The 23,924-nt window shown below is 46.1% G+C and overlaps 12 protein-coding genes across 12 annotated transcripts; 6 read left to right on the plus strand and 6 right to left on the minus strand.

The window, feature by feature from the left end:
• Positions 1-1,190: 1,190 nt before the first annotated feature.
• Positions 1,191-3,296, plus strand: V1512DRAFT_283432 (2-oxoacid dehydrogenases acyltransferase-domain-containing protein; the record flags this gene model as incomplete). The annotated part of the gene is made up of 4 exons (XM_066918011.1): positions 1,191-1,252; positions 1,275-1,408; positions 1,520-1,743; positions 1,798-3,296. 4 exons carry the CDS (start codon positions 1,191-1,193, stop codon positions 2,866-2,868), a joined length of 1,491 nt encoding a protein of 496 aa, XP_066771880.1. The 3' UTR covers positions 2,869-3,296.
• Positions 2,946-4,758, minus strand: V1512DRAFT_262083 (uncharacterized protein). The gene is made up of 3 exons (XM_066916188.1): positions 4,254-4,758; positions 4,024-4,205; positions 2,946-3,980 (listed from the first exon to the last, which is right to left on the minus strand). The coding sequence occupies exons 1-3, from the start codon at positions 4,564-4,566 to the stop codon at positions 3,174-3,176; spliced, it is 1,302 nt and encodes a 433-aa protein (XP_066771881.1). The 5' UTR covers positions 4,567-4,758; the 3' UTR covers positions 2,946-3,173.
• Positions 4,759-4,893: 135 nt separating this feature from the next.
• Positions 4,894-6,542, minus strand: V1512DRAFT_262085 (WD40-repeat-containing domain protein). The gene is made up of 2 exons (XM_066916189.1): positions 6,260-6,542; positions 4,894-6,209 (listed from the first exon to the last, which is right to left on the minus strand). The coding sequence occupies exons 1-2, from the start codon at positions 6,501-6,503 to the stop codon at positions 4,942-4,944; spliced, it is 1,512 nt and encodes a 503-aa protein (XP_066771882.1). The 5' UTR covers positions 6,504-6,542; the 3' UTR covers positions 4,894-4,941.
• Positions 6,543-6,615: 73 nt separating this feature from the next.
• V1512DRAFT_262088 (uncharacterized protein) lies at positions 6,616-7,412 on the plus strand. Its single transcript, XM_066916190.1, has 4 exons — positions 6,616-6,740; positions 6,807-6,971; positions 7,025-7,105; positions 7,158-7,412. Exons 2-4 carry the CDS (start codon positions 6,840-6,842, stop codon positions 7,236-7,238), a joined length of 294 nt encoding a protein of 97 aa, XP_066771883.1. The 5' UTR covers positions 6,616-6,740; positions 6,807-6,839; the 3' UTR covers positions 7,239-7,412.
• Positions 7,413-7,465: 53 nt separating this feature from the next.
• V1512DRAFT_286346 (P-loop containing nucleoside triphosphate hydrolase protein) lies at positions 7,466-9,702 on the plus strand. Its single transcript, XM_066918079.1, has 3 exons — positions 7,466-8,394; positions 8,436-8,554; positions 8,603-9,702. The coding sequence occupies exons 1-3, from the start codon at positions 7,584-7,586 to the stop codon at positions 9,401-9,403; spliced, it is 1,731 nt and encodes a 576-aa protein (XP_066771884.1). The 5' UTR covers positions 7,466-7,583; the 3' UTR covers positions 9,404-9,702.
• On the minus strand, positions 9,565-11,740 carry V1512DRAFT_262090 (uncharacterized protein). The gene has a single exon (XM_066916191.1). It carries the CDS (start codon positions 11,612-11,614, stop codon positions 9,797-9,799), a length of 1,818 nt encoding a protein of 605 aa, XP_066771885.1. The 5' UTR covers positions 11,615-11,740; the 3' UTR covers positions 9,565-9,796.
• Positions 11,741-12,198: 458 nt separating this feature from the next.
• Positions 12,199-12,880, minus strand: V1512DRAFT_262091 (Sec62/63 complex, subunit Sec66). The gene has a single exon (XM_066916192.1). It carries the CDS (start codon positions 12,832-12,834, stop codon positions 12,250-12,252), a length of 585 nt encoding a protein of 194 aa, XP_066771886.1. The 5' UTR covers positions 12,835-12,880; the 3' UTR covers positions 12,199-12,249.
• A 179-nt stretch (positions 12,881-13,059) lies between these two features.
• Positions 13,060-14,765, plus strand: V1512DRAFT_224467 (NPL4 family-domain-containing protein). Its single transcript, XM_066913785.1, has 3 exons — positions 13,060-13,144; positions 13,191-13,393; positions 13,440-14,765. Exons 1-3 carry the CDS (start codon positions 13,142-13,144, stop codon positions 14,722-14,724), a joined length of 1,491 nt encoding a protein of 496 aa, XP_066771887.1. The 5' UTR covers positions 13,060-13,141; the 3' UTR covers positions 14,725-14,765.
• V1512DRAFT_262096 (dUTPase-like protein) lies at positions 14,730-15,400 on the minus strand. The gene is made up of 2 exons (XM_066916193.1): positions 15,005-15,400; positions 14,730-14,960 (listed from the first exon to the last, which is right to left on the minus strand). Exons 1-2 carry the CDS (start codon positions 15,360-15,362, stop codon positions 14,785-14,787), a joined length of 534 nt encoding a protein of 177 aa, XP_066771888.1. The 5' UTR covers positions 15,363-15,400; the 3' UTR covers positions 14,730-14,784.
• Positions 15,401-15,629: 229 nt separating this feature from the next.
• Positions 15,630-17,317, plus strand: V1512DRAFT_262097 (uncharacterized protein). Its single transcript, XM_066916194.1, has 4 exons — positions 15,630-15,855; positions 15,911-16,510; positions 16,554-16,622; positions 16,667-17,317. The coding sequence occupies exons 1-4, from the start codon at positions 15,730-15,732 to the stop codon at positions 16,877-16,879; spliced, it is 1,008 nt and encodes a 335-aa protein (XP_066771889.1). The 5' UTR covers positions 15,630-15,729; the 3' UTR covers positions 16,880-17,317.
• Positions 17,318-20,692, plus strand: V1512DRAFT_275789 (OPT oligopeptide transporter protein-domain-containing protein). Its single transcript, XM_066917843.1, has 2 exons — positions 17,318-17,690; positions 17,736-20,692. The coding sequence occupies exon 2, from the start codon at positions 17,736-17,738 to the stop codon at positions 20,325-20,327; it is 2,592 nt and encodes an 863-aa protein (XP_066771890.1). The 5' UTR covers positions 17,318-17,690; the 3' UTR covers positions 20,328-20,692.
• Positions 20,652-22,252, minus strand: V1512DRAFT_262101 (uncharacterized protein). The gene has a single exon (XM_066916195.1). The coding sequence runs from the start codon at positions 22,059-22,061 to the stop codon at positions 20,889-20,891; it is 1,173 nt and encodes a 390-aa protein (XP_066771891.1). The 5' UTR covers positions 22,062-22,252; the 3' UTR covers positions 20,652-20,888.
• Between the last annotated feature and the right edge of the window lie 1,672 nt (positions 22,253-23,924).

Consider the following 23,924-nt stretch of genomic DNA (forward strand, 5'->3'; position numbering starts at 1 on the left):
GGTATACAGCATATGCTTTGAAGCCATACCTGGGCGGTCAGCTCTATTCTGCAATGCAGCCAAGGTTTTATCACTGGCTTGCACAATATTGCGGAAACTAATTGCAGGAAGAAATATAGTGCGGTGCACTTAATTACTGGAGTATTTTCTCTCTACGGTGTAGTCGTTCGAAAGGTACCGTTCAGCAGAGAAAGTCAAGTATCACTATAGAGTTTCAGGAGTAAATGCTAAACCAGCTGAAATTCTGTTTGGTTCCATTTTCATAGTGAAAGCACCCAAACTAAGCTGAATTACTAGTATATAAAAGAGTGTTATTCTATTAAAGAGATGTATAGAATAACATTTATTTTATTGGAAGATCATTCGGACTAAATGGAGCCGATTTTATCAGGATGTTGGAGTGATCAACACTCACTATCTAAGGCCTTACCTATGCTAGTTTTCAGCGTAGTACAAAATGCATTGACAGATCATTTCTACGTTTTCTGTCTCTAGTTTGAGCTGATCCTGTGATGTTCGATGAGATGTATGTATATTACTTATTAATTAGATCCACCCTAACCCGATATCAGAAAGATGCACGTTAACGATACAGACTAAATAAACACGGCAAACGAGATGGCGGTTATAGAGAGTTGACTTGTTCGGAAAAGATCAATTGAATCAACCAAAAAAAGAATATTTTTCGGAAAGACTCAAAGAGTGCGTAATGGTAATAATCTACAGCAGTCGGTTAAGCACGGCAATTGAAGCGTATCCCCCCGACGATAGCGAATGAGGTTGATATCGGGATTTAACAGTGATATTAAGCTGTTTGGATTAATTTGTTTTTAAGATAATCCTATTTTATTTTTGTTCCTATTTACATTTTATTATTATATTTTTATATATTTTATTTAAAAAATTTTAGTATTTCGGGATTTTACGGTACGTTTGATGCGACCCGGAATAGTCCGGTTGTAGACGGGTGATTTGATTTTCAAATGTGTGAGAATCAGAATTGATGTGGGATAATATACCCGGGTCAGTAATAGTTACTGACCCAAGTACTCTCGCAACGACGACGCCCGAGGAACACAAAAGTCAACAGATTTCTGGTTCTTCTCGTTCGGATCTTTCGTCTTTCTCTCTCTCTTTCTCAATCGAATTGCCCCCTTTTTTTTCTTGTCTTTAAAATATAACATCCAGCAATGTCTGCCATTATGGTCTCCCGTCTGGCATCGGCTGCTGCTGTTCGCCGTGCTGTACCAACGTATGTACTTATAAGTACGAAGGTCTTTTGACCCCGAAAATGACTCTTTCTGCAATTGTAACTGGAATATCATACTAATTGATCAATATAGAATTGGACGTGTATCTCAACAGAGGCTGGTCCTCCCAAATATGATTAGACTCTACGCTTCAAAATGTACGTGTAATTCAATTGCTTCTTTATGGACTAGTGGTGTACGGGATTTTTAATTCCGATATTCCATATAGAGAGAGATATCAAACAATAATTTGCTAACAATTTTATTAGCATATCCTCCTCATACCATCATTGACATGCCTGCTTTGTCCCCTACAATGACAATGGGTAATGTCGGCAAGTGGGCAAAGGCTCCTGGTGATTCTCTTGCTCCCGGTGACATTTTGGTCGAAATCGAGACCGACAAGGCCCAGATGGACTTTGAGTTTCAGGATGATGGTTTCCTGGCTAAGGTTCTTCTTGATGAAGGTGCAAAGGAAGTTCCCGTTGGAAAGGTATGTACAGAACAATCTACAAGAATCATACAACAGACATTACTGACTCTGTAGCCAATTGGTGTCTACGTCACTAGCGAGGAAGACGTTGCTGCTTTTGCAGATTACACTATGGACGAGGCCGTGGTTGAGCAAGGCGGCAAGCCCGCTTCCGAGCCAGCTGCTGCTCCGGCTGAAGCTGCTCCTACTCCGGCTGCCTCTCCTGCCCCTGCTTCTGCTACTGTTGCTGATGAACCCGAGGCACCTCCTGCCGACCGCATTTTGGCCTCGCCAATTGCAAAGAAGATTGCGCTCGAGCAGGGCATCCCACTCAAGAACATCAAGGGATCTGGCCCTGGCGGCCGTATCATCAAGGCCGATGTTGAGGGCTACAAGCCTCCTGTTGCCAAGGCTGCTCCCGCTGCGGCTGCCGCTGCCGCTGCCGCAGATACATTCACCGATGTCCCAATCTCGTCGATGCGCAAGACCATCGCGACCAGACTCACATCTTCAGTCCAGACCTCGCCGCATTACTTTGTGTCATCGACGCTGTATGTGTCGAAGCTGTTGAAGCTACGCGAGGCACTCAACTCGACTGCGGACGGACGATACAAGCTCTCGGTGAACGACTTACTGGTGAAGGCAATGGCGCTGGCGTCTCTGCAAGTCCCGGTCGCGAACTCGGCTTGGCTCGAAGCCGAAGGCGTCATCAGACAATACTCTGTTGTCGACGTATCTGTCGCGGTCTCGACTCCGGCAGGGCTCATCACACCAATTGTCAAGAACGCGCACGCGAAGGGTCTCGCGACCATCTCGAAGGAGGTCAAGGATCTTGGCAAGCGTGCCCGCGACGGCAAGCTCAAGCCCGAAGAATACGTTGGTGGCACAATCACCATCTCCAACATGGGCATGAACTCTGCGGTCACTTCCTTCACGTCAATCATCAACCCACCGCAAAGCACGATTTTGGCCATTGGCACAACCGAGCGCAAGGCGGTTGAGGACGTCGACGGTGGCATCAAGTTTGAAGACGTCATGACTATCACCGGCTCGTTCGACCACCGTGTTGTCGACGGAGCCGTCGGTGGAGAATACATGAAGGCTTTGAAGCGTATTGTCGAGAACCCGCTCGAGCTGTTGTTGTAAGGCATTTTTCTGTTCGATGCAACTAATAGAGACGCGACGTAGTTGCTACCGCGACAAAATTGCTTCCTTACATAACATTTTATTTGCAACAACTCCCATTTTTAATGCCTATCTACAGTTAATTAGATTGCAGGTATTTATAGATACCCGTCACAAAGTGCACGTGCAAAAACGCCCAACTAGCAAAAAGCAAAGTGTACATCAAAACTTGAGCAAATGCCATGGTAAACACTAAAACACCAAACAGACCAAAAAAACAGAAGTGACCGCGTTTAGTAAGTACATGTATCCCTCGTCTGTGAACTTTACAAAACGCCGCCCGGGGTGCCACTGACGAGTGCGCCTTGCTCGTGTTTCATGCCCTGGATCGGTCGGAGCATGAATACCGGTTGCTTGCCTGCGTCTTGAAGTTCCTTGAGCACGCTCAGTGGTTTTTCGTCGAGCCCGATAATGCGTTCCTGGTCGCCGAAACAGACCAAAAGTGCGTACTGCCGCCAGTCGTCATTTATTTTGTGGCCCTTGAGAACTGCAGGTAGGACTTTGTAGCACGGGTCGTCTTGTTTTAGTTTGAACCGCTTGAATGCTTCTGATAATGTGAGTGACGGCGAGAACGACGACGGGACAGAAGATGAGATTGGCATTGGATTTGGCGTGGTTGTGGTTGGCGGCGAGAGCACCGGTGTAGACGCAGCACTGATCGGATTTCGGTAGTGATGGTCTTTTATCGCCGGCGGTGTTCCATTTGCAGACCCTGGAGCTGATACGGGGTTTGAATCTGATCCGATCGGCGCAGAAGACGAGAGCGACGTTGTCGAGGTCAGTGGTGCGGTCGAAGACTGTGGGATCAGCACACTGTCAAGCCATTCGGGTGTATGTGTCGGTGAATTTCCTATTTTGCCTATTTTCTTGCTCGACGCTTTCCTTGTCAAGTTGTTTTGATGTAAACCTGAGCTCAGCGAAGGATATGGATGTGGGTATGTCTGCGGATCCGTGAGCGACTGGGATGAGGATATGAACATTGAATGCCGTGAGCCTGCGGTGCCTAGGTTTGAATCTCGAGAGAATGACGGAGTCGAATAACTTTGTTGTGGAAATTGTGGGGTTGGCAGAGGCTGTTCTTGTTAGTTTACATAAGTTTGCAAAACAAAAACGCACTTTTGTTTCTTTAACCATTTTGAATATCGGCATTAAATCTTCTCTTAACCGGGAGTAATTGTCCATCAGTCGTTTGATTTCTTGCTCATTGTGTAATATTCGACGATCTCTAAGTTCTAATGCTTGCACCAAATGATGCATACTGAGTTGTTCGCGATCTGCTGCGTCTTGTTCAACAATTGCTGATAGTTTTAGTATGAATCCTAAAAGGTAAAAGCATCCAGACATACATAAAGGTACAAATTGACCTTGTTCTATTGGTATATCTTGTTCAATCTTGATATTATATATCGATTTCAACATGTGTAATCTATGTCCAACGGACGAAACTTCGAGTTCTTTCAAAAAATCGTGATCCAGATAAATCAGCACTTCACCCGTGATATCATTTTCTGCAAAAGATTCTTTATACTGCCGTAATCCAATCTGATCAAGCCAATTACCAACCTCATCAATATCCCAATTGACAATATACGGCAAGCCCGACTGAGGTGGCCGAGCTGGCGATTGGTCGCCTGATGACGGAACAGACGTTGTTGACATTTATCTTTGTCGCATAAGTGTTCTTTTGATATGAAGTTCTGCTTTGGTGATGAAAAACAGTGAATAGGTTCGGAACGCGCCCTCCAACAGTAATTAGTCCAAAACTGATAAAATTACGTCCAGCAAACAAAGCAAATTGTTCTTTTGTTTTTTTGTATTTTTCTTTTCAATTGAATCAGAAAAGAAAACAGAAGAAAAAAGGGTTGAAATCGATTTTGACCGAACTTCAAAAACCGCGAAAGATCAAAAATGTAAGGGTTAGGGTCAGCAATGCCCGAGAGGCTTCTGATGTGTTGCCATTTGAGACAATGATTAGTATTTCCTATTTGGGACTATTCGTTGTTTATATTTATATTTTAATGCTATATGATACTTTCACACACTGATACTCTTCCATGCGTTTATGCCTTCACCGCCAGTACTCATCAGCATTCCGGGAATTTGTTTGTGCCAGTGTATTTCCTTGACATCCTTCTGCCAGTGCACAAACAGTAACTGTGGTGGAATATCGTCCAATTCACCTGCCGCGTCGTCCCGCTTCTGAGCCGCAATCTCCTCATCGTCAGCTTCGACAGACAAGTCCCAAAGCATAACCGTGTTATCTGCAGATGACACTGCTACTATCGACTCCTCTGTCGGGTGAAATTCAATCGAGGTGATTGGTGACTTGTTGAAGTGGAATGACGCCGCCGGGAGCGGGGGTTCGGTCGCCGCATTGGCTTGAAACGTCCGAAGATCCCAAATGCCCCACGACCCGTCGTCATGCCCGCTGGCAAGCAAATACGACACGTTCTTGCTCCACGACATGACGTTGACGTCACTAGGTGAAGCCTTCACTCCGAGTGCAGGCTTGTGCTTCTTGGACCGTGTGTCCCATATCCGAATGAACCCGTCGCTGCCACCACTTGCAAACACTGATTTCTCAGACTGACTCCATTGCAATTCCTCCACGCTCGCGCCGTCCTCGTGCCCAACGAACGGGGTCTTATCCGTACTCCAGCTGCTGGTGCCTCGAGTCGTGATGTGAATCCGACCAGTGACGTCACCGGTCAATAACTGGCCGGTAGCCATGTGCGGCGACCAGTCAAGTGCGTAGCCTTCAACTCCACCATGGGCCCTGATTGTGTGCACAGGCCTGTTCATGGCTTTTGAGATTGTAGTCCCCGGAGTATCAAACGCTGTGAAATGCGGCGTCACGTCCCACACGTACACGTCTCCGTTCTCTGACATTGACGCGGCTAAATATTCGTTCGTCTTTTCGGCGTGAGGAGATACTCTTATCCGATTTGTGGTGTCTGTCGTGGGTAGAGACCGTGATTCGAGCACAGGGTCCGTGTCATTCTGCTCGTCGTCCGATTCAGCGTCAGACTCCGCATTCTCGAGCGTCTTACTCAACTCGCTCAACTTGATCACCGTAATCTCATTATCTTTCTTCTTTTGCGCTTGAGTGCCAGTGATGAAATATGTAGTTTTAGGATACCCTCTGCGCTCATTACCGAGTCGATCAGGGAGAATATCAAATGACAAACACGGCCAATTCAAGTTTATGCGGTGAAGCATTTCGTACACTGTTGGATCTGGCTCTAGCACTTCGTCTGGTCCTAATGGTGCTGATTTGTGTGGCAGATAAAGCTTTGGTGCTTCTATACATAATTAATAGATATCTTAGCCGACATACCAATCTCGTACGTACCTGATTTCTGCTTTTCTTTAATGTCGCCATCTGCGTTCTCATCTTCCTCTTCATTCTCCTCATCGTCATTAAGTTCAATAATTTCATCCTCATCTTCCTCGCTTTCAAATTCATCACCATATGGATCTTCAAATTCACCCATATCTTCGCTCTGTCCTTTAAGACCTGCAGTCCGTGCTCCATTTTTAAGTGGTCCCTCAAACGAAGTTAGTTCATCATCATTTTCAGCCTGTCGTTTTGACATTTTTTTGTCTCTTTGGCAGACAAAATGTCGACTGGAAACTCACAATTTTTTTTTCTGAAAGACTTTCTCCCAACGGCAATTAGACTTTCTATCTAAAATCTTACATTGGCCGGGTAATTTATAGTTACCCTGCTCTAAATACGGTGAAGTTGAAAGGGCAGAGTTGAATGAGTGCGCAATTGAGCGACTGAAAGCATTTAAAGATTTGAAAATTTGAAATAGATCATTAATTGACTCGTATGTGCTGAAGATGTGCTAGGCGGCTTGGCTAGTTGTGGAAATATTGTGAACTGACAATGACAGGACTCTCAACTAGATAGACCCCAATACAAATAAATGGCAGACGCGAGTGCAGATCAACTAGACGATGCTGTCGTTGCAGAGCCTTTAGATTTAGTCAGGCTATCGCTGAATGAACGCGTTTATGTCAAGTTAAAGGGCGACAGAGAAATGCGAGGGCGATTGCACGTATGTTTTGATGTATTGAGTAATGAAGTCAGCGTATTGACAGTATGAACCAGGCTTATGATTCTCATTGTAATCTTGTGCTATCGGATGTTGAGGAGACTGTTTATACGATTGATGAGGACGAGTCTTTGAAGGTGAGTGACGTTGTCACGTGGTGGAGTGTATCGTGAGTACTTAAACATCTAGACTGTCGTGAAGCAGAGCGAAATGCTGTTTGTTCGTGGAGATGCCGTCGTATTGATTAATCCTCCTAGTTTAAAGGAATAAGCGCCTTGAGATGTGACTCGTTGCATATCCAGAAGTTGTATATCTGAGTCTACAGTGTTAATGGTTCATGAATGGGAAGCACAGTGTACATTTATATCGTGTATAATATCAATTCAAATGTTTCAAAAACAAACAATTGAATGTTCTTTGAATGTAAAATTTAAGTGAATGAAGTGTAGTCTTTAAAATACGTGCTCATTAAAATAAGTCCCAATCACTGGCCTCCTCAGGATTTATATCCGAAGTAGAGTCATTTTGTACGCAAACACAAACGCAACAAGCAAGCTCAATCCTCGCGTATTTAGAGAATGAGCAGTTACGCAAGATCAAGTTAACTTTGCCGATATGACCTCGCTCAACGAGTTTGCAGAATACGTCGATGGTAAAGGCAAGCACCGGCTCGACAAAGCTTCCGACGTGTCGATTCAGTCTGAACTTGATGTGTTGGCATCGCTGACACTGAACTCGACATCAGGTGAAGATCCGGCAACAAAAGTGCTGTTTAGAGAATGCTTGTTAAACGCTGCGGAGTATGAACCACAGCTTAGGGCGGTCATAGCAAAGTTGATGGAAGATGGAAAGGGAGAATGCGTAGTGTCGTTAAAGCATGAACCTGATGATACGGGGAAAGACATGAATTTAACTGCTGAAGAATATGAGACTGCGTTGACGAATTTGCGCAAGCTGTGCGACTCATCGGATTTAGATTACGCGGTCACTGAGCTGTATTCCTCTATAGAGACGCAAAAGAACGGACACATGGACAAGTTAGGGCAAGTTTTGGTCAGGGAACGAGCGGTAGCAGTCTCGCATCTACTGGAGATCAGAGTCGCGGTAGTGGGCAATGTTGATGCTGGCAAATCGACATTGCTCGGTGTCCTGACCAAAGGCGGATTAGACGACGGCAGGGGCAAGGCCAGAGTGAACTTGTTCAGACACAAGCACGAGGTTGAAACAGGCAGGACGTCGAGTGTCGGGATGGAAATCATGGGGTTTAATGAAGTAGGTCAAGTTGTTGGAGCAAACGACGGTACTAGAAAGGCAACTTGGAAGGAGATCGTTGGTGGGAGTCGGAAAGTGATTACATTTATTGATTTGGCCGGTCATGAGAAGTATTTAAAGACCACTGTGTTTGGACTTATGGGCGGATCTCCAGGTTAGTACTTGAAAGTGAACGAGGAAGTTACTGACGAGCAGATTTTGTCATGTTGATTGTTGGCGCGAATGCTGGAATGATTGGAATGGCCAAGGAACATCTTGGTGTTGCGCTGGCATTGAATGTACCAGTGTTTATCTGCATTACCAAAGTTGACATGGTGAGCTGGAATGTTTTTAGCAAAAAAAAGACGATGGCTGACGTCTAGTGCCCACCAAACGTTTTGCAGGCCACGGTGACACAGCTGAGCAAGATCCTACGGTCAGCCGGCTGTCGCAAAATGCCAATTTTTATCGATTCACATCGTGATGTGGTCGAAGCCTCGACCAACTTCGTGTCCCAGCGGATCTGTCCAATCTTCCAAATCTCAAGCGTGACTGGTACAGGCCTCGATTACGTCCGGTTGTTCCTCAACCTACTCCCGTTTCACGGCCAGTTCGACGATCAGGCCCGGTTCGAGTTCGAAATCAATGATACGTTCTCTGTCCCGTTTGTCGGCACCGTGGTCTCAGGCGTCGTGTCGGGTGGCACGGTCCATGCAGGCGATACCGTCTACATCGGCCCTGACTCGCTCGGACAATTTACACCATCAGCCATTCGGTCGATCGAACGCAAACGACAGCCGGTCGACGTTGCGCGGGCAGGGCAATCCGTTAGTTTCGCAATGAAGAAGATCCGTCGCCGTGACGTCAGAAAAGGCATGGTCGTGCTCGCCAAAACTGACGAGTCCCCGCGGTCAGTCAGGGAGTTCGTGGCCGAGGTCCTGATTTTACAACACGCAACTACAATCAAAACACGATACCAGGCTATGCTCCACGTCGGCGCGGTCGCGCAAACGTGTGCCATTGTTGAGCTTGACCGGCCGTATATTAGAACAGGTGACAGGGCTACAGTAAGGTTCCGGTTCATGCTACGGCCAGAATACATAAAATCGGGTCAGAAAATCTTGTTCAGAGAAGGCAGGACTAGAGGTCTAGGTGTTGTCAAGGAAGTTATTTACGGAGTGTGAAAATGCCAAGTGCTTAGCGGCCCGACAACGGAGTCGACACTTCTGTGTGATAGGGCTATTTAGGGCTTGTTCAGTTTAGTTTCAGGGGTTTGTGCGACAGATTTTTGACTTATAGGGTGGCGTTTGTTTGAGCTGCAGGGTTAGGAGTGAAATGACTCAAATTTTAAGCTTGACGTACGTTAAATTAAAGTTCAAAGTTAAAAACGCTAAAATTGCTACACACACAAAATAATACCAAACGCCCTTGCAAATAATTGTCCACCAAAACACTCAGCTCATAGTACAAACATAAATGCAACTCAAGTTAATCATATGCAGCAAACGCCTACCCCGCCAGAGACATACACATATAAACTTTTTAGTCACTCTATCACTCGATCACTCAGTGATTCTTTATTGCGGTCGCTGCTGCTGCTTCCAAGGCATGCCTCCGCTCAGTGGCTTACGAAGCACTGTGTATCGATCATGTTGCACGGTAGGCTCAACCACCGGCGTGGTATACTGCACCGGTGGCTGTTCTAGGTACGGCGTTAAGTCTTCCTCGGCGTAGCTGTCGACAATCTCGTTCGCGTAGTTGTCGCTGTACGAGTCATCGTCTGACTCTGGAACAGGCGGCCGGGGTGACCCGTTTCTCAAAGCGGATGGGCTGTGCTGCGCGGTGCGGCGGATCGACAAGTTCATGCTGTGCAGCTGGTTTCCGACCGCGTTGAATTCAGTCTGTGCGGTCGGAGGTGTGTGGTGTTCGGGCTCAGAAGGCAAGGTCCGATGCAGGTTTCGAGTCCCAGATGCAATTTTCTGAACAATCAATTGTTTTAACGCGTGACGCCAGTTGTCGTCGGTCCACGTCTCGTCAAACATACGTGACAACGACAGATCGTACACGTCTGCTAGATCAATGTACCGTGTGTTTGGAGGGTCTGGGAGACCAAACATGATACTGCGGATGTCCGACTTGTCCGCGTTGAACCGCAGCGGACGACCGTAGAGACCGAATGCATCTAGCGTAGGAATCAAAAACCGGATCAGCGTCTCAAATCCAAGAACACCGCCGTGAATCTCAGGCATGACAAAAATAAACCCGTCACGAGGTGCGCCCTTTGTAGCTTCGTCATACACCGTGATGGTGCCAAACATTTTGAGCATGGTCGATGTGTTGATGAGCAGGTTGGACTCAGGATATACCGCATGAACGAACTTGCCGGTGTTCACGCTCGCCAACGGCTTCTGTTTTTTCTGTTTTGTCTTTTTGGACTCAAAAAAATCGATTCTGCCAATTTTATTTTGCTTCTTCTTCTTGTAGCCAGCCGGAGTCACTACAGCCCAGCATTTTGTCCACGGCATGCCGGCACCAAATCGGACCAGGACCCAATCCTGATGCTTAAACTTTGTTTCCTGTAGCAAGCTTTTGATTCCGTTCAACTTTGTTCCCTTTGATGCTAACAACGCGCCAGTGTATGCTTCCTGCAGCGAGATTGATTCGTAGATTGACAGTCTCAAAGCAGAAGACCATAAAAGCAGTGTCGACGATGATCCGAATTGGAGCAAATACCTGTTCTTGAACGTGGTTGACAATACAATGACGTTTGAAATTGACGACCCGCCGCTTGCTGCTGGCAAACTGTCAATCAGTCTGAACGAAGCATCAGCGACATTGATGTATGTCGGTTTGACCATAGCTCGGGTGTTGCCGGATACCACTGAGTTTTCAGATGCCCGTTCAAGGGCTTGAAGATCCCAAATAGAAAGCACAGTACCAACAAGTTGTCCGTATACCTCGCGCCACTGACGATCAGAAGGCGGCTTGCCGTCATTATCGAGGTCCTTGAGAAACACAAACTTGCCCTCGTAGTAACATCTAGCTTGCTGTGCGTTGACAAGGTTGATAATAGATTCAAGCTCAGGTGAAATTTGTTTAGGGTCTAATGGATCTTCTTCAACGATGGCCACTTCTGTAGCTTCATCAAAAGCACCGTCGGCCTTTACGGATGATGTCAGACTTTGACCATCAGTCATTGCCGAATCAGTTGCTCGTAATAGCGAAGTCGAAGATGTTGATTCCATAAGATCAGACTGCAATGACATTGCTTTGAGTCTAGGATCGAGTCCTTCTGGAAAAGAGTCAGAAGGTGGGGGGACAGCCGGAGCATTTGTGTTTGCATTCAGCGGAGATCCTTGAGAAAACAGGGATGATGAGCGATGGGACCTTGCCATTTGAGGTTAGGTAACGTGTATACTTTGGTTAACAATTACACGATGAATTTATATTTGATATGCCCATTTAACTAGAAAAGTAGAGACTTGTTTGATGACGACGGAGAATTTGTTGATGAAAACAACAGAGAGGATTTGCAGTGAAAGGGTAAAATCAGGAACCGGGTTAACTGAGACGAATCGCCAAAACGAGTCGAACCAGTTTTTTGAGTTTAAACTTGTCTATTTTTGGTATTTTGAGTCGAACGCCAGTTGAGTCGATTTAAATGATGTTTATTTTTATTTTTGTTATAATGAATTATTTGAAGTATATTTGTTAACTAAATTAGTAGTGGATTTGAATAATTTGAATATTTAGTGAGCAATTGTGAATAGTGATGTATAGTGATTAGTGGTGTATAGTGATAAACAGTGATGAATAGTCATGAATAGTGATGATCCGATGATCCTCTTCAAAATTAGTGATGATTTTAATGAATTTAGTGGTAATTCATCAGTTCTTCACTGAATAACAAGATTTAGTTAACAAATCTAGTGACAACTCATCAATTCGTTTGTAAACAACAACTTAGTGATTGAAATGCTGACTGATTTAAAACGCGCCTTTATTCTATAATGCTTTATATACAAATCATCTACTTCCTTCGCTTCTTCTTATCCCCAACCTCAATTTCTTTTGTAAACTCCTCCTTTACCATCTCCCTTTCATTCTCCCATTTCTCCTTCTCAATTCTCTGCGCCTCTTGTACCTTCGCCAGTCGTTCTCGTATCCGTGCATTCTGTGCAATTTCAGACGCAGACGCAAACAATGTCTGCGCCCACCCTGGCTTCAACGCGTTCGCCTCAGCAACACACTCCATGATCTCTGCATCCATCACCTTCTCAGCCGCCAAAAACCTGGTCCAGACTTCGTCACCGACAACACCGCGCTGGTGCAATTCGGTCAACGCAGGCTTGCTCTCTTGTAAGGTCATGATCCGCCGTAAATCTTCGCTCGCCCGCCGTAGTAACGCGGCCTTGAGCATCTTCTCTGGTAGTTTTGGCGTCTCGACTCGTTTAAGTGAAAGGTATATGTCTCGTGCATCATGAGATCCAAACCATGGTTTTAATCCTACTAGTCTCTGTACCCTGCGTTTTCTATATATGGCTGAAAATAGAGCCAATGATGATAACAGCAGTATTAAATATGCAATTGGCGCGTAAACTGACACTTTTGCCATTTCTGAATATGCAACTGCTTTTTTATAGTGCAATTACTGATTTCTTTATGGCAGCGAACGGTACAGACGACGTGGTATTCAAAGACGTAGGCGTTGTTTTGCGTGTTTATGCTGTAAATGTCACTGCCATGTGTGTATAATATCAGAATAGAGAAGAACAAATAAATTTAGAGTTTAAAGCATCAGCTACGACGTAATGCTTTCTACGCAAACATCGCTCGGACACGGTTCCTTGTTAAAAAGAGTAAACTCTTTCCAGCTGCTCATTCTGACTGATTACTGTATAGATTGTTATTTACTATAAATCATGGTATTAATCACTGCTACTGCTTATATACTGTTACTGATACTCACAGATTATTCGATTCCGTGGTAAAGACGGAAATTACAGAGTTCAAGTTGAACCAAATGATGATTTCCTTGTACTAAGTGAACGGCTGGCTGCTCAATTACCAACCACTGTTGATCTAAACTCAATCTCTGTTTCTGACCAGCCTGTCGGGCAGGGAAAGCTACTAACTGATCTGTTTGGAAACACGGTCTCGGACTTGAGCCTTAAGTAAGTTTGCACTTAATTTTGGCGCTGAATAATGTCTAACAACTAGGCATGGTGATTTATTGTTTGTTTCATACAGTGAAGGTGCAGCTCAGCCAGAATCGATTAAGACTACAACACCCCTGCCCACAGCAATGCGGTTAAACGGGCGACCAGTAGCTGAAGCCGACGCTCATTTCCGACCGGCCGTGAATGCGGTCAGTGGGACAAACGCGAGCCCGTGGGAGTCGGTCGTGCAGGAGAAAGTTGATGATTACCTTGACACGGTCGATGGTAAGATCAGCAGGAAACGAGACCCCAAAATGTGCAAGCATTCAGAGAAGGGCATGTGCGATTACTGCATGCCGCTCGAGCCTTTCGACAGTTCGTACTTGTCTGAGCACGGTATCAAGTTTTTGTCATTTCATTCGTACATTCGCAAACTCAACTCGGCGTCGTCAAACGCAAACGCAAACACTGCCGCCGCGTCGTCGTTCGTACCACCGTTGACCGAAGCTGACTATCGGGTCAAGAAAAATTGCCCGTCAGGGCACCCGGCCTGGCCTGCCGGCATTTGCTCAAAGTGCCAGCCGTCTGCGATTACGTTGCAGCAACAGACGTTTCGAATGGTTGATCATGTCGAGTTTGCAGACTCAAACATCGTCAACTCATTTATCGACAACTGGAGACGGACGGGAAACCAAGCAATTGGGTATCTATATGGCACGTACGAGCCGTACTCTGAAGTTCCACTTGGGACTAAAGCTGTCGTGAGAGCTATATACGAACCTCCACAGGTGACTGCGGTTGACGGCGTGCAGTTGACGTTGCCATGGGAGGGTGAGTCTGATGTAGATGCGGCTGCCGCAGCTGCTGAGGCCGGCGGCCTTAAGAAGATTGGAGTCATTTTCACTGACTTGTTGGATTCTGGTAAAGGTGACGGATCAGTCGTGTGCAAGCGTCACGCAGACTCTTACTTCTTGTCGTCACTAGAGGTCGTGTTTGCAGCAACTTTGCAACACCAGTACTCGAACGCGACCCGGTGGAGCGACAGCGGCAAGTTTTCGTCCAAGTTTGTGACGTGTGTGATTTCGGGTAATCTCGAAGGCCAAATTGAGATCTCGGCGTACCAGGTCTCCAACACAGCCGAGGCCATGGTCCAGGCCGACCTTATTGAGCCTTCGGTGTCGCCGGAGTTGATGTTGGTCAAGGAACCGACAGAGAGTCGATATGTTCCGGACGTATTTTTCAGACGCGTGAATGAGTACAATGTTGCTGTGCAGGAGAACGCGAAACCGGTGCTGCCGGTGGAGTATTTGCTAATCACGCTTTCGCATGGATTTCCGGCTACGTAAAAGTATACAGGATTGGAGTAATAGCATTGCGATGTTGTATAGTACATTTTATGCGTAGATCTATTCCATCTTCTCGACAATAATAGTCTCGGTCACTGTTGTCGCAGCACCAAACCCACCAGTTGACCCAAACCCGTTCTGGCCTCGTTCTGTATCGTCTAACTCTTCGACTGCGACAACTTCAGGTGTAATGATTTGTTCAATCACCATCTGACAGATCCGGTCGCCTGCCTTAACTGCTTTTGTTAGCTCTATATATCACAACTCAAAATCGACAAACCTTGAAAATCGTCACCAGAGTGGTTAAACAGAAGAATTCCAAGCGGCCCTCTATAATCAGCATCGATGACACCAGCACCAGGCTGGATCCCATGCTTAGTCGCAAGCCCAGACCGACCCGCGATACGTCCGTAGCAATGCGCCGGGATCGCAAGCGCGATATCGGTCTTGACGATGGCTCGGTCGTGGGCCTTGATGACGACGTCCTCGATACCGTAAATGTCGTATCCGGCCGCGAGCGCTGAACCTCTGGTAGGGATAATTGCGCGGTCGGAAAGTTTTTTAATTTGTAACACGGAGCTTGGCATTTCGGAGCTGATTTTGCGCTTTTTGTTGTGGTCGGTTGTTGTGACGGGCATTTGCGTGTGGATTTGCGTGAAGGAGTTAGAGAATGCGCAGACGCGTTTAAATTTTTTTGAGGAGACGCGTCGTGTTTGAGCCGCCGCGACTTGGGCATAGTTACGACCAACAACGCGTTTCATATGGTGCTTATTTCATATTATTATAATTAATTTATTATTTACTGATATAAATTATTAAATTGTTTAAGATCATATATAAACTGTACATAAAGAGGACATACTTTCTCAGCCGCTGCTATACAGTAAACTAAGTTCAGAAAAGTGGATAAAGTTTCAGGGGTATCAATGACGGAGTGGGTGATGTTATCGCGACCTTTTTCACAAGTCCTTACCGTAACCGGCATTGAGCAGCACAGAAGCGGCAATGGGGTCGAGGTTTGGATGGTGTTACGAGCTGTTGAGTTTGAACTTACTACGGCAAAGCCTGACTGAAGTTGCGCCTCCGAAACCGCAGTTCACAGAATTCAATCTGCCTGATTTGGCTGGCAAGGTGAGTAATGAGTACGAGTGAATTGCAGGAATCAGCAAGGGTGCTGACGAGTTAGATTTATGTCGTGACGGGAGCAACGAATGGGGTGGGAAGAGAATTGGCAAAGATACTGTATTTACGTAACGCAATCGTGTATGTCGGCAGTCGGTCAGATGCCAGATTTTACCAGACCGCAGTGTACATCAAAACCAATGCGCCGAGTGACTGTACTGGCGAGTTGCGTTTGCTGAAGATGGACCTGAGTGATCTTCCGACAGTAAAGAACGTGGCAGAAAAGTTACTGAGCGAAGTTAAGCGGATAGACACGATATGGTACAATGCAGGTGTGATGGGCCATCCGACTTTAAACACAACAGTGCAAGGGTTTGAGCTACATTGGGGCACGAACGTGGTTGGGCATTTTTTGCTGAACAAGTTACTGACGCCATTGCTTGCGGAAAGTGCAAGGAGTGCGAGCGTGAAAGGGTCTGTACGTGCGATCTGGGTTGCGAGCGATGCTACTTTGTTCGCGCCGTCGCAAGGTATAAATTGGGAAGACGTGAATTTCAGCAAAGGCGCGCTCCAAATGACAAAGTACGCGCAAAGCAAAGCGGCAGCTGTTATATTAGCATACGAGTTGTCGAAACGAGAAGCGGATAGTGGACTTGTCAGTCTGGTGAGTGTGTTTCTATGGAGTCTATGACAGATGCTAATGACAGTCTTTGAATCCGGGTCACTTAATTACAGGTATGCAGGAAAACAGGCCTAAATGGTTACAGAAATTAGGCGTATGTATGTAGAAGTCGGCTATATGCAAGAACTGACAAAACAGAATCTAGTATCGTATCACCCTAAATACGGCGCATACACCGAGATCTTTGCAGCATTTGCCGAATTAAATCCAGAGCTTCAGAGCGGTGGGTACGTTATTCCGTGGGGCCGGTTTGGATCGCCTCGTGGGGACATTGTGGACGGGTATACAAACAAAGGGACTGGTACACGGCTGTGGGACCTGTTGGACGCGCAAATTGTAGGCCAGGCCTAAGGAGGTTATACCATGATTGGGTAGCTGTATGCGCGGGTTCCACATCTCGCGACGACAGATTAATGGCGTTCAAGACTTAGTCGACGGTATTTATGCTTATCACGTTTCCATGTACAAGTCATTTGATTGTACATGTCACCTAATTGCAGACGTCACTGAATCGTAGATCCAATTGTATGATATATCTTTATCGTAGATTATGCCCGTGACTATCATAATAGCACGCGCCCATTGTGTATAATAATCTCAATAATGTCGCATAAAAAGTCTTGGACGACCTTGGCCATTTTGCAAAGCGCTTTTTATTGAATTTAAAAGTCCGAATGGTTGATATTTGATTGGTTGAATTATCCGAAGATTGTTCCTATTGTCCTTTAAACATTTTATATTTACAATATTACAATGAATGTTGAATAATATAGACTATTATACTGTATATTATATATATATTGTATATATAATATAGTTATACAATATAATTTATATGATACTATATAATATACTCATAATCGCTCTCAGCACTTAAATTGTTATCAATAAAGCAAATGCTCGGCATTGCCAAGAACCCACCACTTGATAAGCTGACTGACTGACTCTACTAAATTACTGTCCTACTCTGTTTATACTGTCATGTTCTGTCTACCTCGTTCCTGTTGACTTACTTCTGCAGCAAATATTATTAATGTGGTACAATAACTCACTTCTGACATCTTGGCGTACTGATATCGCATCTTTTTTGACACTTGCCACTACTTAAATCGACATCATGTCCTGATGTTAGCAAAACGGGTTTGGTCATTCGAAGTAGAAGGTCAGTGTTTTTAAAGTCAGGAGTACAAGACTAAAGTAAACATAGATGGACTACGAGAAAAAAGACAATACAGAGACTTCGGTCTCTGCAGACTCGGGCTCAGACTATGACCAGAAGAAAGACTTGAGCACGGTCGCAATTGCGTCCGTGAACGAGGACGAGCGCAGACGTGTGCTCGAACACATGATGAACACGTCCGGTAACCACGACGTGGCCGACATTCTTGAAGGTTCGGCTAGTGAGTTCATTGTTGACAAGCTCGCGAACATGACGACCGACGAGGCGCTTGCTGTGTTGACTGAAGCATCGGCGTATCATGACGATGATTACAACTTCCCCGCTGAAACACTTGACACTATCAACCTGCTGCTTAAAGGGTTCGAGGCCACGGGATGGGATAAGGAGACATATGATTTGGAGCTCAGAATTGAAGCGACGTTGATCAAGTACCACTCACCGTATCCTGAAGTACGAGCGGTTTGCGATCCGACGGATGACCCTACAATGCCATGTGAGACCATTCGAGCATACTTCCTTGGTGTCATTTGGGTCGCCATCGGTGCATTTGTGAACGAGGTTTTTGACGAGCGGCAACCTACGCTTGTGCTTGAAGCCACCGTATTGCAGCTTCTTTTGTATCCTTGTGGAAAACTACTGCAGTACACCGTTCCTGATTGGGGATTCAACTTTCGCGGCGTTCGCCATACGCTTAACCCAGGCCCATGGACGTACAAGGAGCAAATGTTCTCGACCGTCATGGTCACTGTCGGCTCTTCGTCGTCGAATTTCATGGGCTACGTCTTGACTATGCGACTTGACCGGTTCTTTGGCCGGTCCTGGGTCAATTTTGGGTTCTCGTTCTTGATGAACTTCTCAACCCAGTTCTTCGGTTTCGGACTGGCTGGCATCTTGCGCAGATGGTGTGTGTACCCGGTCAAGTCAGTCTGGCCGACTGTGTTGCCAACGCTTGCACTCAACCGCGCGCTCCTAATGCCAGAGAAAAAATCAACCATCAACGGCTGGACAGTGTCGCGATACAGGTTTTTCCTGTACGTCTTTGCCGCGTCGTTTGTGTATTTTTGGATCCCGTCTGTGCTGTTTTCAGCACTGTCAACTTTCAACTGGATGACGTGGATCGCACCGCGACACAAGATTTTGGCCATTATTACCGGCTCATACCTCGGTCTCGGAATCAATCCGGTCACGACTTTCGACTGGGCCGTCGTGAACTACGCCAAGCCGCTTGTCGTGCCGTTTTTTTCGTCAGTTAATCGGTACATCGGCACGGTCATTGGCGGGTTCATCGTGCTCGGAATGTACTGGACCAACTACAAGTGGACCGCGTACTTACCCATCAACACAAGTGCCATATACGACCACTACGGCAGACGGTACAACCTGTCGCGGATCATTAACGACGACGCGACACTGAACCACGACAAGTACGCTGAGTACTCGGCGCCGTACATTTCGATGGGCAATTTGCTGACTAACGGCGCCGGGTTCGCGGTTTACACGTTTGTCTTTGTTTACATCGTCATCACCGAATGGAAGGTGCTTAAAGAGTCGTGTTCGGATTTCTACGCCGGGCTCAAGAACCGCAACATGTCGACATACGCTCGATTCAACGACCCAATGACGAGAATGATGCGCGTGTATCCCGAAGTCCCCGACTGGTGGTTCATCATCATCCTTGTGCTGTCATTCGTTTTTGGCGTCTTGGCATGCACAGTGTACCCGACCACGACCCCGGTATGGGGTATGCTTGTCATCATTGTCATGTCTGCCATTCTGATGGTCCCCGGCGCGCTGATCTTCGCAGTCACCGGGTTCCAGCTCATGATGAGTAACTTAGCAGTAATCATCACCGGGTACATGATTCCCGAGAACGGCATCGCGAACATGATGTGCCGTGTCTACGGTTTCAACACCGACGAGCGCGCTGAGAATTTCATCGCAGATCAAAAAATGGGACACTACGCAAAACTTCCGCCGCGCGCATTGTTCCGTGGCCAGCTGCTTGCGACCTTGATTCAGACGTTCGCGACCTCGGGCGCAGTGGAGTTTTTGATTGCGAACGTGCCTGAGCTGTGCTCGCTGACGCAGAAAAATAGGTTCGTGTGCACGTTCCCGAACCAGTTGTATTCTGCGAGTTTAATGTACGGTGTCATCGGACCTGACCGCACGTTTAACCAAATCTACCCGGTACTCAAGTATTCGTTCTTGATTGGCGCGCTTGGTGTGTTTCCGTTCATCGCGCTGCGCAAATGGGGCCCGAAGAAGTTGAAGTTCTTGCACCCGGTCTTGCTGTTGAACGGTATTTCCCGCTGGGGAACCACCTACAACTTGTCTTACTACACGCCTGGGCTGTACTTTGCGTACGTGTTCATGTATCACATTAGACGATACTACCTTGCGTGGTGGACAAAGTACAACTACATCTTGACTTCAGCCTTGACCGCCGGCGTGGCGTTCTCAGGCATTCTAATTTTCTGCTCAATCACAATCACGCAGACCGAAATCTCGTGGTGGGGGAACACGGTGTCCGAGTCCGGTGTCGATGCTGCACGCGCGGCAACATTGCTCGCGCTTGAGCCTGGCGAGAGTTTTGGACTGCAAGTTGGGGAGTTTCATTGATTTGTATAGTAATTTAACATATAAAAACGCCATAATGCGCTTAAAACAGATACTGGAGGATTGGTACGGCTGCCGGCAGCGTATAGTGCTCAACCAGTCTTACGCCTGATCTCTCGGCGAAATGTGAATGCGTTCTCGCAGAATGTAGACACAGTTCGGATTCTTGCCCGAGACGTTGGAACTCTATGAGAGACTTTGACAATTTATCGAAAATGATGCTAAAGATAAAAATTAAGGACATATTAGGGATATATGGTAGATGTGTATACGACGTAATTGAAATGCGTGTTTGAACACTATTGGGATAGACGGGCCAAATGTGAGAAAGGTTAGAGTCATAACATTCAATGAGCTACATATTACACCTATCAAATCATCATAAAAGTCATAAGTATCATAAAGCAAACAACAAGCAGACACTTTTGAATATTGATAATGCATCCAGCTTCCTCCTAGCAAAAAATCCAAATAAAAGACAGAGACAAGTAAAAACGCCGGACCGGGATCCCAAATGTGTAAAAAGTCCAAACTTGCAATAAAAAACAAAAAGGTGAAGCAAAATTACTGCTGCGCCTGATCACCTCCCTGCTCACGCATGGCCAACAGCTCCTTCTTCAACTCACTCTCTGCCGCAGCAGCAAGCACACTGACCGAGCCTGTGTCCCACGACGACCCGGTCCTACGATGTCCGCCGCGCGGGGTCGACGACGCCGAATTGTAAGCCGACGCGTTCAGGACCTGCGGCCCGCCTCCAATTGAATTTGGACGCGCGTACGGCTCGTACCCGTGGATCGCGGCTTCGGACCTGTGGCGCGCGTGGCCGAGACCACGTTTACGGCCTGGTGCTGGGCCGGCGCTCAATGCTGAAATCGGGGGGAGTGACGGGGGGAGCGACGGGTGGACCGACGGGTGGACCGACGGGTGGACCGACGGGTGGACCTGGTTTGGCGAATTGGCATTTGAGCCTGTGGATGGTGCCGGAGTGAGTTGCTGGGTTGGTCGTGCAGATCCAGCTTCAAAGACTGATGTCCGGCGTCTTCGCTTAGGAGAGATTGCAGTTGTACCGCTGTCTTCGGGTGTCGGGTTCAAGATCGAGCGAGTCGGTGAACGCGAAATGCCATTACCGAGCGGCGGGAGATTGTTTTGAATGGGCGTGGAGGCAAAAGACGTTGAGTTTAACGACTCCTTTGCCTTATCTTTAGGGTTTGATCCTGCGTTTGGCTGCCAGTGGTGGAACTGGATCGTAGGCTGATTTGGTGGGGATGGCGAGCGCATGTTCGGTGGTGGGGACTTGTACGCCTGGCTTGGCTTACCTGCCGGGAACTCAACTTGGTGGACCTGCAGTGGTGGTGTAACTGCGGCCGAGCCGGATGAACGATGTGAGTATATTTGAGGCCCGCTTGGTGACATCTCTTGGGGCGAGAAAGTCGAGACCGGGTGTGAGGTGACGACAGCAGGTAAAGTCGGAGCAGGCGGTGGTGGAGGTGGAGGTGGGCGAGGAGGCGGCGGAGCGGCGAGTCCTTGCTGTGATACAATTGAAGGTATCGTCTGAGCGGACTGGCTTCTATTATGATGAAGATGGTATCTCCCATCTCCCACTGGTGCCTGAACCTGAGCATGGGCAGCGGAAGCGAGTTCATGTTGCTGTTGCTGCCATATTCTAGCAACGTAATCTCTAATCCACTCTGCAGTCGCGCCGGTGACTCCGTTTCCGATGAATATGAACGGCATCATACTTGGCGGAATGCCGTACCTGATTCCTTCTCTCAGCAGCTCAAGATCTTTTTTGCGCAGCTCGAGTCTATTTTCCTCTTGTTTCGTACGCTCTTCTTCTGCCCTTCGACGTTCTTCCTCTGCACGATAAGATAGGGCATGCCTAAGAGATTCGTCTGAGCCTTGCCAAGAGGTGGGCAGGAAGCCAAGAAGACCGATGATGTTGTCAGCAGCAGTTGATGATGAAATTGCTGGAGGTGGATTTGTTGAAACAGATGCGGAAGATCCAGTTTGTTGCATGACTGAAGCAGTTGGTCGTTGTTGTTGCTGTTGTTGTTGCTGTTGTTGTTGCTGTTGTTGTTGTTGCTGTTGCTGTTGCTGTTGCTGCTGCTGTTGCTGCTGCTGTTGCTGTTGATCGTGAATGGATTGAATATTCATTATGTCTATTGATCTAAAGGGAGAGAAAGAAGAAGAGGAAGGACAGAATATAAGAATATTTGAACATTTAAGAAAGAACTATTGTTTGTCAGTATAGATGATATTAATAGATCGAAATAATTCATACAAAAGAGGCCTTTTCTTTACTAAACAAGAACTGTCAAGAACCCTTTCAAACTTGACTTAATCCGAATTCTGTGATTCTGATGCGGCTCAAATGATATGTATACGCAATCTATTTGAACCGGATCAATTATACCAAATGATACTAATAAAAGAAAGCGAAATGAGTCGATTCAAAATAAAGTGAGTTCAAAAAGGAAAAAAAAGAAGAAATTTGGTGAAAGTTCAAATTCGGAAACGGAAAATCTGGAAGTGGTCTCTGCCTTGTTTTTAATGTGTCTAAAAAGGCGTCATATTACTTAATTAGGTAATTTTATATTTATTATTCATATCTTCTATTTTAATTCCTTTTTATTTTGCTATATTTTTATTATAATTCTATTATACTTTTTATTATTTTCTATTAATTTATACTGATTTTTATTGATTTTATTCAAATTAATCCATTTACACTTCCTATTCGGGACAGGTCTATGCTTTTTAGACTCGGTCCCTTGCTCAAGTCACGTGACACACGCCTTATCGTATTCCGGATTGGGCATTAGCAAATAAAATATACTCTACCCCGTAATATAGTTTGTATTATGTAATATATTATATTATGTCTCTATTGTATATAAACTGTATATATAATATAGAATAAATATAACAGATAATATCGTTTGATATAGTATATACCATTTCAAAACACGTACTTCGCATTATTTTAATCCAGACCAATTCACACTACTCTCTACTCTCTACTACACTACCCCTTACTTCCCTTAAAAGCATCAACCTAAAAAGATATCAACATATCAACCAAAAATGACACACACAAACCACAAACCTCGACTGATTCGTTCTCAAAGTCCTTCCCCTGAACCTCATCTCCCGGTTGTAGAATTCTCCGATACCTTCGATGCTCCCGATCAAGACCTTTTCGGTCATCAGTTCGATATCGACTCCTTTTTTGACGCTCTTGCCAACTCGCAAGATGATACTATTTCGGACCCGAACAAATCAGACCCTGACCTCACTGTATTGATTTCGAATCCCGCCACCACTTGTGGGCTTAACTCTGATGAGTCAGACTCAACCGCCGACTCCCCAATCTTCTTGTCACCGGATACTCCACTGTCGTCTGTTTCTCAGCTGTCTTCTTCTGCTTCTGTCTTTTGCTGTGCTGATTCCATCTGTGCTAAATGTCTACGTCGCACTCGTGAGATGGAATTTGAAAAATCAAGACTAGAGGCTTTGTATCTTCTACTAGACATTGCTGAAGACGAAAATCATGCAACTTCATCTACAATGGCCACCATCCTAAACCGTGAAGCCAAACGT

The sequence above is a fragment of the Lipomyces arxii genome, assembly GCF_038497795.1.
Source record: "Lipomyces arxii strain Phaff 12-163 unplaced genomic scaffold V1512scaffold_6, whole genome shotgun sequence".
Classification (NCBI taxonomy): domain Eukaryota; kingdom Fungi; phylum Ascomycota; class Lipomycetes; order Lipomycetales; family Lipomycetaceae; genus Lipomyces; species Lipomyces arxii.

Coding starts and splice junctions, on each gene's coding strand:
- V1512DRAFT_262083 (XM_066916188.1), bottom strand. CDS start 4,566: ATGTCAACAACGTCTGTTCCGTCATCAGGCGACCAATCGCCAGCTCGG. Junction 4,206..4,253: donor AGGTCAATTTGTACCTTTAT/GTATGTCTGGAT, acceptor TAAAACTATCAG/CAATTGTTGAACAAGACGCA. Junction 3,981..4,023: donor AAATGGTTAAAGAAACAAAA/GTGCGTTTTTGT, acceptor TAACAAGAACAG/CCTCTGCCAACCCCACAATT.
- V1512DRAFT_262085 (XM_066916189.1), bottom strand. CDS start 6,503: ATGTCAAAACGACAGGCTGAAAATGATGATGAACTAACTTCGTTTGAG. Junction 6,210..6,259: donor TAAAGAAAAGCAGAAATCAG/GTACGTACGAGA, acceptor AATTATGTATAG/AAGCACCAAAGCTTTATCTG.
- V1512DRAFT_262088 (XM_066916190.1), top strand. CDS start 6,840: ATGGCAGACGCGAGTGCAGATCAACTAGACGATGCTGTCGTTGCAGAG. Junction 6,972..7,024: donor AAATGCGAGGGCGATTGCAC/GTATGTTTTGAT, acceptor AGTATGAACCAG/GCTTATGATTCTCATTGTAA. Junction 7,106..7,157: donor ATGAGGACGAGTCTTTGAAG/GTGAGTGACGTT, acceptor TTAAACATCTAG/ACTGTCGTGAAGCAGAGCGA.
- V1512DRAFT_286346 (XM_066918079.1), top strand. CDS start 7,584: ATGACCTCGCTCAACGAGTTTGCAGAATACGTCGATGGTAAAGGCAAG. Junction 8,395..8,435: donor ACTTATGGGCGGATCTCCAG/GTTAGTACTTGA, acceptor ACTGACGAGCAG/ATTTTGTCATGTTGATTGTT. Junction 8,555..8,602: donor GCATTACCAAAGTTGACATG/GTGAGCTGGAAT, acceptor GCTGACGTCTAG/TGCCCACCAAACGTTTTGCA.
- V1512DRAFT_262090 (XM_066916191.1), bottom strand. CDS start 11,614: ATGGCAAGGTCCCATCGCTCATCATCCCTGTTTTCTCAAGGATCTCCG.
- V1512DRAFT_262091 (XM_066916192.1), bottom strand. CDS start 12,834: ATGGCAAAAGTGTCAGTTTACGCGCCAATTGCATATTTAATACTGCTG.
- V1512DRAFT_224467 (XM_066913785.1), top strand. Junction 13,394..13,439: donor GTCTCGGACTTGAGCCTTAA/GTAAGTTTGCAC, acceptor TCTAACAACTAG/GCATGGTGATTTATTGTTTG.
- V1512DRAFT_262096 (XM_066916193.1), bottom strand. CDS start 15,362: ATGCCCGTCACAACAACCGACCACAACAAAAAGCGCAAAATCAGCTCC. Junction 14,961..15,004: donor CTCTGGTGACGATTTTCAAG/GTTTGTCGATTT, acceptor TAACAAAAGCAG/TTAAGGCAGGCGACCGGATC.
- V1512DRAFT_262097 (XM_066916194.1), top strand. CDS start 15,730: ATGGGGTCGAGGTTTGGATGGTGTTACGAGCTGTTGAGTTTGAACTTA. Junction 16,511..16,553: donor ATAGTGGACTTGTCAGTCTG/GTGAGTGTGTTT, acceptor TGCTAATGACAG/TCTTTGAATCCGGGTCACTT. Junction 16,623..16,666: donor AATGGTTACAGAAATTAGGC/GTATGTATGTAG, acceptor CTGACAAAACAG/AATCTAGTATCGTATCACCC.
- V1512DRAFT_275789 (XM_066917843.1), top strand. CDS start 17,736: ATGGACTACGAGAAAAAAGACAATACAGAGACTTCGGTCTCTGCAGAC.
- V1512DRAFT_262101 (XM_066916195.1), bottom strand. CDS start 22,061: ATGATGCCGTTCATATTCATCGGAAACGGAGTCACCGGCGCGACTGCA.